The sequence below is a fragment of the Pristiophorus japonicus genome, chromosome 16 (genome assembly GCF_044704955.1).
Source record: "Pristiophorus japonicus isolate sPriJap1 chromosome 16, sPriJap1.hap1, whole genome shotgun sequence".
Classification (NCBI taxonomy): Eukaryota; Metazoa; Chordata; class Chondrichthyes; family Pristiophoridae; genus Pristiophorus; species Pristiophorus japonicus.
Window position 1 is genome coordinate 112,568,634 of NC_091992.1, and position 17,605 is coordinate 112,586,238.

The window sequence follows — 17,605 nt, forward strand, 5'->3', positions numbered from 1 at the left end:
GATTTCACTGTAAATAGATATGGCTGTGGGATGTCTTCAGGATGTCTTAAAACATTTTTAAAAACAAGTTTAGTCTTTTTCTTTCTTTTATTCTATTTTCTCTCCCTCACACTCACACACACACACACACACACACACACACACACACACACGCTGTTCTGTTTAAAAAAAAGAAAGATGTGCCCTATAATAAGGGAAACCTCAATGTGAAAGAGATACAATGATAAAACAATAAATTTGATATTTCCTTTCCTTTTTATAATTTAGAACAATAAAATTAAATGTATTTAAAAATGTCTATATAATAAGGACCAGATGGGAAGAGATGTCCTTCCTGGAGAATATTAGTCATGTGAACCCTTGCATGTTATTAGATTTGATAAAAGCTTTATTATTTCTCTGCTGATTGTATCATTTTAGTCCAGGTAAATTGGACTTATTGTGGTCTTCCTATTGTCCTCTGTATTAAGGGTCACAATGAACATAGCAAATAGCAATTGAGTGAAAAGTGCCAGGACGACTATTAGTTCACGATGTCATGAAGAGGTGAAACATATTCCCTTTCAAATCCCGGAATGGCTGAATACTTCTCCTTTTGCTGGATTTAATTCTATATCATTTCGGGTTGGCATGTTTAATTGGAACATATTTAGAAATGCATTGAAAATCAGATCCATATGTTTTGTGTTTAACATCATCACAACCTTCACAAACACATCTTTATTAAAAGTATAAATAGATTAAGTAAAATAACTTTGAACAGAAAGATATGATTTTTCATATGGTTTAAGATCATAGTATCCATTTTGAATATATTTTTTCCAATCAATTTGTGTCATATATTCCCTAATCAGTGACTTCTGCATATTGGCTTTGAGAGGAGGAGGAAGGAGGGGCTTGAGTCTGAATCCAAACTCAAATCCAGAGGGTGCAAGTCATGACTTTATTGGGAGGATGAAGACCAGTGCTTCCATTGAGTTCCCAGTAAAACAGGAATCCCTATCAAAACTGCCTGTACTTTGCCTCTAATTAACATAAGTTCTGCAATCTCATTCAGCCAGCCTCGAATGATAGAAACTCGACACTGCAAAAAACATTTGCTCAACCTGACTTGGTAGTAAGTGCAACCAGTTCCATAAAGGAAAAAGATTTTCCATTCCTCAGTGTTTATCTTAATGCACAAACAAATTCACCAAGATACTCTGTCATAAAACAAACAGGTAAACTCAGCAATCCTACACACTCAGTGAGGAGCCATGCTCAAAGGGAGCATTGCGCCTTGAGAGTCAGGACTACAGCTCTCTGCTTCCTTTGCGTACGGCTCCCGATGGGAGCCTGGGGCTGCTGAATTTATACTAATATAGTCCATCTAAAAATGTATCCAAGCAGGTGATTTACATTGTTGTGGAAGTTGCTAATATAGGGGTTCTTGATACCAATCTGTAAAACATAATAGCATACTAATGGATGTCTTGTGGCAATGCTCTGGCAAGTCAGGTGATGCGCTGCTCGATAAGAGTTTTATATCAACTATGCACAATGCATTATTCTGCTAAGTTGGGTAGTGTCGCTTTAAGGTCATGAAAGTCTAAGTGTTGTTAAGTAAACAGAGGTTTCGGTCAGTTGGTGTCCCATTGTTTGGACAGGGAATTTTATAGATTGCGATGTGCTTGCCAATTTCAGATTGTGGTTCAGAGGCACTCAGCATTTTAAGATTGTAACAAAAAGCATGCCATCTCAAGGGTGACATCTCGGCATGACATCTGAGTTCACCATAGATATTGTTTTTAATATTTTATCGATATGAAAAATGTCTCGACATAAACACTGCTTGCTGTGGCGTGATGTTCCCTTTACATTTGAAATTTGGGTTCAAATTGAGTTGAAATATGTGGATGAAAATTCCCACTCTAGTGGCCATAAAAGTCCAAACAGCAATTAGTTTCACCAGTCTTAATGGGCACTGTACAAAACCATTCATATTTTGGCAGTAAATTCTCTCAAATTATCACTTGAATGAATGTTTTAGAAAATTGAAATGTTGTATTAATAAAGTAAGGGGTGTTATTTTTACTGAGAGATCGAAGTGAAGGATCAAGGTCCATGATTAACAAGGTGAATGCATCATTAGTGATTGGGTGGCTCTAAGCCTGGGTTTTAACAGCCTGTAGATTGCAGGAGTAGGGAAAGACTGAGGGAGATCAGGAGTTCTACAATGTTCAGGCCCTGAGGAAAAATTAAGTTAGAGCATGTGCAGTTTTAGATCAGCCATGATCTTATTGAATGGCGGAGCAGGCTCGATGGGCCAAATGGCTTAATCCTGCTCTTATTTCTTATGATTCAACTCAGTGGGGTTGTGGAGAAGCGGAACAACATGTCGGGCAACTTATTTGCAGTTTAGAAGAAGTGTGGAAGAAATGTTCAGGAGCGTACTGACTGTGGTAATGTTGAGAACCTAGAGAAAAATGGTGCAACAAAGATTGCAAAAACTGGAGGCCATAAACAAGGGAGAGATTGTCTCAGATAATAAGTTTCTTTGTCCACCTTCCATTTTTGATAGGAAAGTTGAATCCAAGTATCTTGGAGGAAGCTTTAGTAATGGAGGACATTGGGAGTTCCATTTGAGGGCAGATAATAAAAGAAAGAAAAGGTAGACTTGGATTTATATAGCGCCTTTCACAACCACTCAAAGCGCTTTACAGCTAATTAAGTACTTTTGGAGTGTAATCACTGTTGTAATCTGGGAAACACAGCAACTAATTTGCGCATAGCAAGCTCCCACAAACAACAATGTGATAATGATCAGATTTTTTTTTGTTAAGTTGATTGAGAGATAAATATTGGCCAGGACACTGGGGATAACTCCCCTGCTTTTCTTTGAAATAGTGCCATGGGATCTTTTACGTTCATTTGAGAGAGCAGACGACCTCGGTTTTACCTCTCATCTGAAAGACGGCAACTCCGACAGTGCAGCACTCCCTCAGCACTTCACTGGAATGTCAGCCTAGATTTTTTTTTAGTGCTCAAATGCTTAAATGTTGATAGATGAAGAAGGACCTAGCGTAGACTCATCAAATAGAGGTCACAGCTCTTGGTTAGACTTGAGGGATACCTGAAGAAACTGACTTTGTAGAATTGAAAGAACCCAGATGTTCATTGTCCATTGAAGGAGAGCAAACGATCTAGCTGTAGTGGATTAGCATGTGCGCTGAACGAGAATTGGAGGTGGTGAGCAGCGAGGTTGTATGATCGGAAGGAAGTTCATGAATGTGAAGTGAAATCAGCAGCAGAAATCTAGATAGGGCTGAATGATTTGTGAAAAAGGAACAGATTGGGAGAGAAGACCGAGCCCTGGGGACTTCTGAGTTAATGATGAAAAAAAAACAGAGGATGAGCAGCAAAGATAGAACAATTTGAGAGAAAACTAGATAGTTATGTACATAGTTCTGGTTGGAGGCCATATGGTAGTAACCTATTCAGAAGTATACAGTGCCAGATTTTTCAACGGTTGGGTATAATACACGTTGTTTGACCAGTGTTGTGTGAATGCTACATCGAACACATACTGATTATCATCATAGGCAGTCCCTCGGAATCGATAATTAATCTGGCTGCGGGTATCGGCTGCAACTCAGTGCAGCAATAGAAAGATGAGCTATAATTCAGCATTGCAATTTCTCCTATTGTCTCACCATTCAAGACAAGGTCATTAAAATTCTGCTGTGATATGAATGTCAAGAATCTCTGACATGCTCCCCATACAACATGACTGATGATGTCCACTGGGTACTAGATTGAGATAGACTTTGTATTTGGTTCTGAAGCTCAGCCTTTTGTTTTTGGCAAATTTTTATATCAAATCACTCAATTTTAATAGGAACTAAGTTGGTTTCTACATTAAGTTGTATATTTTGATAATTTCTTCATTGATTGTAATGTAAAATGATCTCAAAACGATAGCTGCAATATGTCGGAACAACAGGGTGTCTTTTGAATGAGGAAGATGCTGCCGTGAAATTAACTAAATGTAATTTGTTCTTTTCTGGGGGGGCCTTGCAGCTGAAGTGATGGATCCCGCACACTCTCTCTGGCCACCTATTTATCCAGCACGAGCGCCCGCATCTCACATGCAGCACCCAGGCCAGCTTTCAGTATACCCTCGCTCCCAGCTTCTTCGGCAGCAGGAACTCTACATGCTGCAGCAACAGCATCAGCAGCATCAACAGCATCAGCAGCAGCAACAACGGGCACAAGCACTTGAACTCCAGCGGCACTCACAACTAGTGGTGAGAAAAGGATGCAATGAATGAACTTTGCTTGCGTAGCTTTTTCCTTTCACGCTTTATATTTTGTCCTCCATTCCCTTGCTCCCCACATTTTTCACAGCACCCTATGCTCCGCTGGAAATCTTTTATGAGGAGTGACTCTCCTTTGGTAGCTGTAAATTTATTCTGAATAAATATTCTGGTGACCGACGAGGGTCATACGATATTTTACCCGAGATTGCTAACATAGCTCTAATCTCAGCTGGAGGTCCGTACCTCCGATTTGGTCGTGTCTGTCTTCTCTCCGCTCCCTCCCATGCTACCAAACGACAGTAACTGAGTGGTGCCGAGAGTACAAGAGGAAGTTTTGAGAAGGCACTATCAAAACTGGAGGTGAGAGTCCCCAATGTCAGTGTCAGCTGTGGCTCAGTGGGTAGCCGTCTCACCTCTGAGCCAGAAGGTCGTTGGTTCAAGTCCCACTCCAGGGACTTGAGCACAAATAACCTAGGCTGACACTCCAGTGCAGTGCTGAGGGAGTGCTGCACTATCGGAGGTGCCGTCTTTCGAATGAGACGTCTGCTCCATCAAGTGGGTGTAAAAGATCCCATAGCACTTTTTTGAAGAAGAGCAGGGGAATGATTCCCCATGTCCAGGGGCCAATATTTAACCCTCAATCAACATAACAAAAACAGATCATCTGGTCATTATCACATTGCTGTTTGTGGAAGCTTGCTGTGTGCAAATTGGCTGCTGCGTTTCCCTCATTATAACACTGACTACACTCCAAAATACTTAATTGGCTGTAAAACACTTTGAGACGTCCAGTGGTAGTGAAAGGCGCTATATAAATGTAAATCATTGGGCTCAATTTTGCCCAACCCCTTTTTTCGGCACACTTACCTTAAGTGTGCCGACTTTGCGTGCTGGAAACGACGCCGGAAAAAAGTCACCCCATCCCGGCCGCTCTTCCTGGAGTCCCAGCGTGGCGTGCATTGTGAAGTGGGGGGTGGAGCAACAGGCCAGTGCCGAAAACGGTGCCCGCACCTGCGCGCATGCGCAGTGAAGCCTGCGCGCATGTTCCTGCCCTCCCAGCGTGTCCTGCGGGTTGTGAGCAGGACCTGATGCTCGCCGCACCCTATCCCCGGCTGAGTGGCCTCCGGCACCGGCCAGCCCGCTGAGTTCCCAGGCCGAGGTAGGACTTCAGTTTTATTTTTTATTCATTGGTGGTTGTGCTTGAGAGTTTTGATTGGGGGGTGGGGAGGAGAGAGAAAGAGTGTTTTCGGTGGGTGAGGGTGGGAAGAGAGAAAGAGTGTTTTGCACGGGAGGGGGGAGGGGGGGGGACCTTTTTTAAAAAAAAAAAACTTGATTCTGGCATAAAGGTAGGACTTCTATTTTTTATTTGTTATTGATTGATTGCTTATTACTTTTTGTGCTTTGTTTAGTGCTTTGTAAGTCTTGGTGCTTTAAATGTACTAATCTGCGCCAATTTCTTCACTGCCCGCAAGGTTTTTCAGAGCTGGCCACATACGCTGACCTAAGTGGATTTGGAGTAAGTTTTAGCTGGCCAAAGTGGCATAAGTGGCCAAAACTGGCCTAAGTGTCTGGGAACGCCAGCTTTTGAAAAAAAAAGGAACTAAAAAAAATCGTACCTGACTGACTTACTCTGGAGCAAATATTTTGGGGAAAATGGCATTTTTTAACTTATGCCAGAAAAAACAACTTATTCCAAAAAAATTGTTGCAAGTCATGGCCAAAATTGAGCCCTTTCTATCAATGGAGTTTGTAAACTTAAGATATAAATGCACATTTCATTGATAAAGTATAGCTCTATTTGAGTTGGATAGCTGTCTCTCTGTTACCAGTTTAAGATTTAACCTATTTTTGCTAGGCAAGGTTATTAAGGGCTACGGAAATAAGATGGGTAGATGGAGTTAAAATACAGATCAACCATGGTCTAATTGAATGGCGGAACAGGCTCGAGGGGCTGAATGGCTTACTCCTCTTCCCACATAACCTAATGTTTAGATTTGATCTAACATACTTGAAGGAAAATAGAATGAAACAAGCTTGACTCTTTAAGATAGAAATCTCAGTTAATCACCTGAATTCTCTCTTTTCCTCAGGATCATCGGAAGGCAGAGGAGCGTCGGATAGAAGCAGAAGAACATACTCTAGAGAGGAATAGGAGATCACACAAAACAGTTGCCTTAAACTCTCCCAAGAGTCTTTCTTCACCTGTCATACTGCCATCTGGCATGTGTTCTGCCAAACTCTCACCATGCCACCATTCTCCTTCTCTAAGACCCAAGTCAGGGTGCCCCACCCCCCAGCCCACTGCTATATGTCCTTTACCCTCTTGTCCTTCTTCTGGTCCTTCCATCATCTCACAGTCCTCAGCAGTCAGCCCTCCTTCTTCCCAGAATTCCACAGGAAATCGAACAGCTGAAAAGAGAATAGAAGGACAGCCACCTCAACATTATCCAGAATCCTTTGAGCCAGGTATGGACACAATTATCCCAACAACACAAATAAGGTATTTAATGTCTTTCACAACTTTGAAAGGCTCCAGTTATTGCGAGTCGTGGTACTGCAAAACCTGACAGGATCACTATAATGCAGATATTTCAGTGTGGCAGTGACCGACTGACCAGTGGGTTAGTAAATACGATAAAAAAGATAGACTTCTTGATATTTCCTACAATGAAAGAGCACTGGTGTAAAGGTGTATGACTCTGTGTTCCAACAAAAGCTCCTCTCTATTTTCTCCTTTCTGGCAATAGAACTACCGGTGTTTGGAAGAAGACCATTGAGAGACTGATATAAAGATTGATCAATACATCAATGGCAAATGGATACAGACTGTGTGCCAGTTTATCCAGCTCACACTGTCCCCTTTTCTCAGAGGCAACACTCTAGTTGTGCGTTCTGGCGATAATTGGTAGAAACTAATGCAAATAATAAAACCTCGGGGAACGTGCAGAAAAAGCAGCGGTCCAACATTACTGCACATAGGGATATTCGATCAACAACTCGAGTGTATTTGCTGGGCATTTATACATTTACATTTTGTGGACACGACCAGGAAAATATTGATCAACAGACAGTTTTGAGTCACTACCAGCTATTGAGTGGACAATCCGATAAACACTACATTGTTTGCCACTCAGAACAGGGTGTTAAAGTCACCAGGTTTCAGCACGTTATCTGCCAGCTTTCACCTGGGCTCTTGGATGAAGCACTTTGTGACAATAAAGTACTCAACCCCACGTGTGTGGAAAAATCCATGACTCAGACCTCCCAATTTCTCTGGAGTAAAGAAATGTGAAATAATCATAAAAGGAAAATATTCTATAGACATCCCTTGTTCTGTTTTCTTTAAAATCTCAAAGTACTTTACATGATGCTTAAATCTTACAACTTGTCAAATAAAAATCATCTGGTAGTGCCTTACAGGCCCCCTCAAGCCCCGCTATTATGTCTAACTACACACAAGACACTAAAATCCAATATATTTCCGTATAATTTTCAAGGTTAGATGATATGCAGCTGTTGAAATTCTTTTGTTTTATGTTGGGAGAGAAAAGGAGGGAAAAGCCCAAGCAGCCTGGGAGATAGAAACCTCTTTATCCTTCAGCAGTCCTTGGGAAGGAAGCAGTTTGGTGGAAGGCTACATATTCATCTGGTGGTTGTGTCAAAGAGGCGGATGGATACCATTAATTACACTCAGTTGATGACACAGTAGTCAGGATGCTGCCAACCAGGATAAAGTCAGGGGCACCTTCAGAGTTCTTGGGGAAGGCAGAGTAATAACATTTGTTTTGTTGCTTGAGCTCCGTGTCGGCTATACAATCAGGCGTCAGGGTGATTATCGGTTCAGGGTGGAGGGCGTTGCAGTGGCGAGGCTTAACCCTTTCACCCTTGTAAACACATTGATAACCTCGCACAATGTTTTCGAGTGTAGCACAACCTCCGTTCCCACTGCAATATGGTTTTATTTCAGTTAATAAACTGTCACATTTTTGTAATCGTTTATGAACATCTGAACAGCAAAGATTTTCGATGGTGGTTTCAAAGGTTGATGTAGAGTGTGCATCATGGCATTATGATTACAGTCACTATAAGTGATGATTCGTGCACTCAGGCATGTTCAATTTATCACCATGAAAAGGAGAATAAATTAAAACGGACTTAACACAGCAACTGCATTGAGCTATAGGCCCTACAGGTCATGCTTCCTGTTTTGTAGAACAGGATCAAACACCCAAAAATCGCCATGGAGAGTTACATACCAGAAAGATCTGAGCAATTTCAATGGAGTTGGCCCCATCATGGTAGAAAGGAAGTCGAAATCATTAGAAAACTATCTCTGCTGGTAAAACCACGTTAAAACACACAAAATTCCGACAGGGTCTGACAGGGTAGATGCAGAAAGAATGTTTCCCCTGGCTGAGGAGTCTAGAACCAGGGGTCACCGCCTCCAAATAAGGGCTTGACCACTTCAGACTGAGATGAGGAGAAATTTCTTCACTCAGAGGGTGGTGAATCTTTGGAATTCTCTACCCCAGAGGGTTGTGGAGGCTCAGTCGTTGAGTATATTCAAGACAGAGATCGATAGATTTTTTTGATATTAAGGAATCAAAGGATATGATGATAATGCAGGAAAGTGGAGTTGAGGTAGAAGATCAGCCATGATCCCATTGAATGGCAGAGCAGGCTCGAGGGGCCGAATGGCCTATTCCTGCTCCTAATTCTTATATTCTTATTATGAATATTCTCAAATTCTGGTGAACTGAGGGGGGTTAGAGATAGTTGTGTTGGATTAAACACGTTCCTTCTCGCTCTCTGTTCCAGATCTTCCACCTGGCTACACATACACCACCGTCGCCATGGGCTACAGCTCCCCTACTCCACTTGTGCACTCTGCCGATCCCGCAGACCCTGAAACTATGCAACCCGTCACCACGGCGGCTGAACCAGAGCAGTCCAGAACCTTTACGCCTGGTGCGAAAATTCACTGTGATACTCGGTCGAGCATGGTGGCGGAGGCAAGCCCCACCGACAAACAGATCGCCACTAACGACCTGGATGTTGTCGAGCAAAATACACACAAGGTTCTCTGCACCTCAGAAGAAAAGGAGACAGTAAATGCATTGCCAGCAGAGAATTCAGCTGTGGAGCAACTTGAGTCATCTGTGAAAGAAAACATGGATTGCTCAAGGCATTTGATTGCTTCTCAGGGAATTGTCGCTGATGGGGGACTTACAAGTGAAGGAGGACAAGAAATTTCAGTGACGGAGTCACCTCACTCAACCAGTAAGACCACAACTTTAACCAATGACGCATTGGACGTAAGGAACTCTGATCACTTGGGTTCAGTAGCTGAGACTGACTTAAACCAGGAGTGCAAAATTGTTGAGGAAGCCAAGCAAGTGAATCAAGACGAGGATTCAGAAATTCGCCATGATGCCTCAGAGAGGGATGAAGTGTTCAAGTGGCGGTTGGACTGCGTGGCAGGGATGAATGCCCTGGTGGCAGCTGGCCTCAGCATGGGAGAGCTCCTTGTTTTAGAGCCTGAGGTTCCCAGCACCCCCGTGCCACCTTCTCGCCCGACAACCGCGACCGTTTACCCCTGCTCAGGGATGCATGGAATAGCTCTGCTGAGTGAACTGGCTGAACTCGAACAGCGGCGACAAAACTATGACGGCACCGGCCAAGGTAATTGCTTTAACTTGCACATCTCTACTCTGCTTTGGTATCACTGTATGCGTAATGACTTTTCAATTAGTCCATTATAGTTTCTCTCAATCTTTTGCTTTGATGGTTCCTACAATTGGAAAACATACTCGCATCCCCCAAAAAGTTACTTAACTGGAAGAACCTGGGTGATGGCAAAATTTATGGGGGTGAGGGGAAATTGCCCCCTTCTTTAAGGCCCATCACCGCCTCTTAAGTGAAGGGGAGGGACGTTGCGATGCATCAGCACGACGCGGCACATCCTTGTCGTGCTGACTTCATCATCGCCCCGTTCCCTCGCAAACCCGCCCCGATACCGCCTCAAACAGTGTCACAGTTCCGGCTGCCACTTACTACTCAGTGACGTGTGTTGGAAGTGTGTGTGTGTGAGGTCGGAATTGTGCTTGGCTCTCGTGTTGCGTAGCCTGTCAACACGCACTATCATGACTCACGCAATAAATAACAGACACTTGTCTATGGGACTCGGCACCACCAAGTAGTCAACACCTTCGAGGAGAGCAGAGGAGAACATTTGATGAAAAAAGGAGCAAATATATTATCTTAAATTTTCATGAATTCCTAATGGAGGGAATTGCCAAATTTCTGAAATTCAGAGATTGTGGTTTTACAATATTTGAATCAGAAAGTGGAACTGCAGGGGTGCATTTAATAAAATGTTGTTGTTTACTATTGTTGAAGTTCAAGTTATAATAGAATGCGACTTCTAACTAAATATTCTATTTCAATTAAAGGTAAGATTTGTGATGATACTTTACACTGAATAGGGCTTATTACTCAATGACAAAGCTGCCAGGTATCATCCTTGGCTCAGTGGTACCACTCTCGTCTCTAAGCCGGAAGCTCATGGGTTCAAGCCCGATTCCAAAGACTTGAGCACGTAATCTAGGCTGGCACTCCAGTGTGATACTGAGGGAGTGCTGCACTCTCAGAGTTGCCATTTTACAGATGAGACGTTAAACTGAAGCCCTGTCTGCCCCCTCAGGTGAACATAAAATATGTCATGGTTACTCAAAGATGAGCAAGAGAGTTCCCCTGGTGTCCTGGCCAACAATTATCCCTCAATCAACAGATAATATGGTTGTGTATTTCATTGATATTTGTGGAACCTGACTGTGCACAAATTGGCTGCCACATTTGCTACATTACCACACCTTGAAAATGCTTCGATGGCTGTAAAGCACTTTGGGTCGTGCTAAATGCAAGTTCTTTCTTGTACAAAATGAATGCATATAAGTTGAAAAGCACTTCTTTAGTTGGGACATATGTGTAAGGGAATCATTGCCCAATAACTTGTGTAGCGCCTCAAATGTAACACAATTCCTATGAAGCTTCACAAAGAGAGATAGGAAAATGGACACTGACCAGAAGTTAAAAGATTTTACATAGGATTACATTACATGGGATATACAGCACAGAAACAGGCCATTCGGCCCAACCAGTCCATGCCGGCGTTTATGCTCCACTCGAGCCTCCTCCCGTCTTTCCTCATCTAAATCTATCAGCATAACCCTCTATTCCCTTCTCCATCATATGCCTCTCCTTACATGCATCTATACTATTCGCTTCAACCACTCCCTGTGGTAGCGAGTTCCACGTTCTCACCACTCTTTGGGTAAAGAAGTTTCTTCTGAATTACCGATTGGATTTCTTGGTGACTGTCTTATATTGATGGCCCCTAGTTATGCTCTTCCCCACAAGTGGAAACATTCTCTGTCTGTACAAAGTATCCACTCTACAAAGAGTTAAAGAGACGGTTGAAAATGTAAGTTTTCAGGACATTTTTGAAAGTGGAGAACGATGTAATCATGCAGAGGGGTTTAGGAAGAGAAGGCCATGCCACCAAAAGGAAGGGACAATTGTTCAGATTCAATGGAGAGAAGGTTGCAAGCTGGGATGTAGGCCAATGGGAAGTATCAGAGACAGGGTGGGGCAAGGGCTTTTGAGGGCAATTTATAACTGAGGATAAGAACTTTGAGATGATATCAATTCATTCACATATTTGGAAGTGTTTGCTGAATAAAAGCTATTTCACAATGAGATACTTTTGCTTGCCAGACCCAGTTGAAATACATGTCGTGGTTTGTAACCTAGTTATGGAGCACATGATTAGTTGTAGTACCCGCCTAAGCTTTTCACTATGATTGATTGTTTCCCTCAACCTTGTTCAAAACAATTTGGTCATTACTATTCACCAATGATACTAAAATGCTAGATATATTTTAACTGGAATAATATAATCCATTTAAAATGAAGTTACTTTGGAACTGAAGCTGGGAATGTATTCATGTAAAAACAGACCATTTAAAAAGAAAAAATATTTTTTTATTGCAGCACAGTCCACAAAAGGATGTGGTGCGAGGGATCAACTTAGTGTATCTTTTCTTTTTTGGTATTTATAGAACAAACACGGGCACAATGCAACAATGACTTATTTCCTGTATATCAAAACCTTCAAACTGTGCCAAAAAAAATCCTCAGTGCCTGAAGCCCCCCTCTCTTTGTGTTACCAAAAGATAAAGAGTTCGTCTTGTATAACAAATCTCCCCAAAGGCCTGTATTTCACTCTGGTCTCAAAACACAGAGAGGAAACAATGGCAAACGTCTGTGATGTTGGCCCAGCACAATCAAACGCTTCCTCCTGCCCCCATTAGCATGGCAGAAGCCCTCTCTGATCACTTCCTGCAGCTTTCGTGCGGCAGTTTCACACAGGGAGCGACTTTCCCGTGAAATCGCCACTTTACAAGCAAAGCAAGAAGTAAAAGACTCGTTTGGAAAGCTGAGCAAGAGGCAGGCGAGCTAATCGTTTAGATTTAACTAGTGTACAGAATGAGTGGTGACTGTTTAGTGGAGCTTAAATAAATGTAGCCAGATGCAACGGGGAGCGGGACAGTGTTTTGTCAAAAGATGTGATTGCAAGTGAGTTTAGAGTGTGGTCAGTGTTCTCGCTCAGGCCAACATCCCCAGCATCGAAGCACTGACCACACTCAACCAGCTCCATTGGTTACTTTTTGTTGAAACTACCTCTCCTTTATTTAAATATAATCATTCGCCAGGAGATGCATTAATCTGCTGCAGGTTGCTGAAGGCCCACATTCTTGTTCATTAGCTATGGGAACCTTATGGTGAAAAGCAATTTTTTTTTTAAAAAGCCTCGCAGGTTACCTATAAGCTTGTGCTATGTAAATGTCACCTTTAGGTTTGATACATTTTAGGAGTTTTCGAATATTGCTACACTGTCCCTAACCCCTCCGCCCTCCACCCTTATGTTACATGTAACAGAAGTCAGGGCTGCCATTGGTGGCAACATTTCAATATAAGCACCTTTCATGATCTCTGTATTTCCCAAAGTGCTTCCCAGCCATTGAAGATGCTTTGCAGCTTAATCATTGTTGTAATGTGGGGAAACACTTTGCACGCAACAAGTCCCGCAAACAGCAATGAGATAAATGACCAGATAATCTGTTTTAATGGTGTTGTTTGAGGGGTAAATGCTGGCCAAGATACCTCCCTTGCCCTGCTTCACATAGAAACATAGAAATTTACAGCGCGGAAGGAGGCCATTTCGGCCCATCGCGTCCACGCCGGCCGACAAAGAGCCGCACGACCCTTGGTCAGCAGCCCTGAAGGTTACATATAAACCTATGAACAATGACGGAAAGGCAAAGAGCACTCAGCCAAACCAGTCCGCCCCACACAACTGCAACACCCCTCATACTGAAACATTCTACGTTCCACCTCAACCGGAGCCATGTGATCTCCTAGGAGAGGCGAAAACCAGATAAAAACCCAGGCCAATTTAGGGAGAACAAATTTGGTAAAATTCCTCTCGACCCATCCAGGCGATCGAAACTAGTCCTGGAGATCACCCTGGCCATATTCTATTCCCTGCAGTACTTACCATTATATCTGCGCCATCCAACAAAAGGTCATCCAGTCCAATCCCAATTACTAGCTCCAGGTCCGTAACCCTGCAGGTTACTGCACTTTAAGTGCTCATCCAACCATCTCTTAAAAGTGGTGAGGGTTTCTGCATCCACCACTCTTCCAGGCAGAGAGTTCCAGATCCCCACAACCTTCTGCATAAAGAAGCCCCCCCTCAAATCCCCTCTAAACCTTCCACCAACCACCTTGAAACTATCACCCCTCCACCAATGGAAATAGACCCTTACTATCCACAATGTTCAGGCCCTCAATATTTTGTTCATCTCAATGAGGTCTCCTCTCAACCTCCTCTGTTCCAATGAGAACAAACCCAGCCTATCCAATCTGTCCTCATAACTAAGGTTCTCCAATCCAGGCAGCATCCTAGTAAATCCCCTCTGCACCCTCTCTAATGCAATCATGTCCTTCCTATAATACGGCAACCAGAACTGCTCACAGTACTCCAGCTGTGGCCTAACCAAAGTATTATACAATTTATGCATAATCTCCCTGCTCTTATATTCTATGCCTTGGCCAATAAAGGCAAGCATTCCGTATGCCTTCTTAACCACCTTATCCACCTGGCCTGCTACTTTCAGGGATCTGTAGACAAGCACTCCAAGGTCCCTTTGTTCATCTACACTATTAAGTGGACTATCATTTAATGTGTATACCCTTTCCTTATTAGCCCTCCCAAAGTGCATCACCTCACACTTCTCTGAATTAAATTCTATTTGCCACTGCTCTGCCCACCTGACCAGTAGATTGATGTCCTCCTGCAGCCCATGACTTTCCTCTACATTATCAACCACAATTTTAGTGTCGTCTGTAAACTTCTTAATCGTACTCCCTATATTCAAATCTAAATCATTGATATATACCACAAAAAGCAAGGGACCCAGTACTGAGCCCTGCGGAACCTCACTGGAAACATCCTTCCGGGCACAAAAACATCCATCAATGATTGCCCTTTGCTTCCTACCTCCAAGCCAATGTTGGATCCAATTTGCCACTTTGCCCTATATCCTATGGCCTTCATGACCAGACTACTGTGTGGGACCTTATCAAAAGCCTTGCTAAAGTCCATATAAGCCCTGTTTCCTCTGTCTTACAGATTTGCTTTCTAGATACTTGCTATCCAATTTCTGCTTTACTTGCTTCCCTTTTGAATTTGTTCTCGGGTTCCCATCCCCCTGCCCAACTAGTTTAAACTCTCCCCAACAGCACTAGTAAAACTCCCCGCGAGGATATTGGTCCTGGCGCTGTTGAGGTGCAACCCGTCTGGTTTGTACAGGTCCCATCTCCCCCAGAAGTGGTCCCAATGCCTCAAGAATTTAAAGCCCTCCCTCCTACACCAACTTTACAGCCACGTGTTCATCCTCTCTATCCTTCCATTCTTATTCTCATTAGCACATGGAACCGGTAGTAACCCGGAGATTATTACCTTTGAGGTCCTACCTTTTAATTTTCTTCCTAGCTCCCTGAATTATTTTTCATCCCTCATTTTACCTATGTCGTTGGTCCCGATATGGACCATGACCTCTAGCTGTTTACCCTCCCCCCACCCCCCTCCCCGCCCCCCACCCCCCTCTCCAGGATGTCCTGCGTCTGCTCTGTGACATCTGTGACCCTGGCACCATGCAGGCACAAAACCATTCGGGAGTCACGTCTACGGCCGCAGAAATGCCTGTCTGTTCCCCGAACTATAGGATCCCCTGTCACTAGGGCACTTTTGTTCTTCCTGTGGAGCTGAGCCCACCCATGGTGCCTTAGAATTGGCTCTGGCTGCACTCCCCAAAGGCACCGTCGTCCTTACCGATACTCAGAAGTGCATATCGGTTTGAAAGCAAGATGGACTCACGGGGGGGAGGGGGGGGGTGGCTTCTGCGTTACCTGCCTCGCACACTTAGTACGTCTGGTGGTCACCCATTTCCCCTCCAGCTGCACGCCTTTAAGCTGCGGGGTGACCACCTCCTGAAACGTACTATCCACGTAGCTCTCAGCCTCGCGGATGCACCGTATTGACTCCACCCTCTGCTCCAGCTCCAAAACACGGAGCTCGAGCAGTTGAAACTGGAGACACCTCCTGCACGCACAATGCCATGGAATATTTTACATCCAACAGAGGACAGGTGGGGTTTGGGTTTAACATCTCATCTGAAACCAGCACCCCTTCAGTATTGCACTAAATTGTCAGCTTAAATGATCTACTTAAGTCTTGGGAGTCAGGCTTGAACACGCAAACTTCTGATTCAGAGGCAAAAGTGCGACTGACCACTGAGCTATGGCTGACGTTTAGGAGGTGGTTTTCAGAGGTTTCTTGAGAGGCTGTAGTATTGCTGACATCAACCAGATTCAACAAGTGACGTTGCAAGCTTCCTCTGACTGCGGATGGACACAAACTGTCAATGCGATTTGGCCTTCAGACAGTTCCTCAGATCTCAAGCATGCAACAGTTGTTTTTTAGTTGCCACCAGTGCTCAGAAATCCAAGCCACAATGTAAACGGGCTGGTCATCAGGGATTAACATGTGGTGCCATGGAATGGTAGAACACAAAGTTATAGCCATTGTTCCTTGTAAAGCAAGTCCCCAATTCTGGCAAGCACAGTACTTGATGCTCCAAGTGGAGTCCACCTGCATCTTAACCAACAGGGATAGTCATCCAAGACCAATATCACATAACTCTTAGAAACCAGTCAGTAAAAGCTCGCTCAAACCCACTCACTTAGCCAAGGGATGGTGCATTCTATAGAAAATAGCAAGAAGGGGAAACTATGACGGAGAAATTCACTGTCGCCCCGTTTGGGGCGCTAACTTTTAAAAGTTTCAAAAGTTAACGCCAGGTGCAAACGATTTCAAACTTTAAAAAAAAATTGTCGTTTGCGCTCCAAGAAGGAAGTGAAGCGCTAAATCAAGCGTTTCACTTCCTTCCTGGAGCGCAGGCGGCAGCAGGCGGGGTGGTGAGTGGAGCAGTGCAGCACACTGGGCCGTACAGTGCTGCCGCGTTGAATGGCTCCTTCCCTCCTGTAAAGGGAAGGACATCGCTGCAGGCTCTGCAAAATGAAAAGTACCTACCTGGACCAGCACGGCAGCTGCGATCCCGTGCGATCAGGCCCAGCGCTCAAGCAGGGTGCCGAGCTGATCGATTGCGGGCAGGAATCGGCAAAAAACCTGGCCACCTCGCCTTTGAGCATCACCCCCGAAGCAGCCGACCGCCCGATGCATGGCTCCTGCAGCTGTCGGTGTTTTCCACCGGCGCTGCTGCAGGGAGTGGAACTCAATTTCGGGACCAGGGCGATGCACATGGCGATGACGTCAGGATCCCCGGGCGAAGGAGATCGGGATGCAATGCTGTCGCGCCGTCGCAAAACATGCAGCGAGTTTGGCGGGAGTCGATGTCATCGCCGCGCCCGGTCGCAAATCTATTTGTGCCCTGGGGGCGCTAATGGGAGGCACAAAGACACCCAATTTTGCCCCCGATGAATCTAGTCTTCAGTGCTATTCGATGGTAACGTTGGATTGTGCAACAGCAGGACAGGCTGAGACCAAAGTTAATCTCTTCAGCAGCCATTTGTCTTTATTCTTTTTAGAACATTATATACTAATATAAGATAACACTTTTGGAAATTCTGACACCCAGTACTCTCCAAATGCCAGCAAAAGA

General features: G+C 44.0%; 1 protein-coding gene across 2 annotated transcripts in view; it reads left to right on the top strand.

Moving 5' to 3' along the window:
- The window catches only part of bahcc1b (BAH domain and coiled-coil containing 1b), a 226,510-nt gene that overhangs the window by 126,240 nt on the left and 82,665 nt on the right, over nucleotides 1-17,605 (top strand). For both annotated transcript variants that reach the window (XM_070857695.1, XM_070857696.1), the window contains 3 exons: nucleotides 4,060-4,286; nucleotides 6,389-6,764; nucleotides 9,117-9,980. In XM_070857695.1, coding sequence (XP_070713796.1) covers nucleotides 4,060-4,286; nucleotides 6,389-6,764; nucleotides 9,117-9,980 — 1,467 coding nt within the window. The remainder of the gene's footprint in view (nucleotides 1-4,059; nucleotides 4,287-6,388; nucleotides 6,765-9,116; nucleotides 9,981-17,605) is intronic.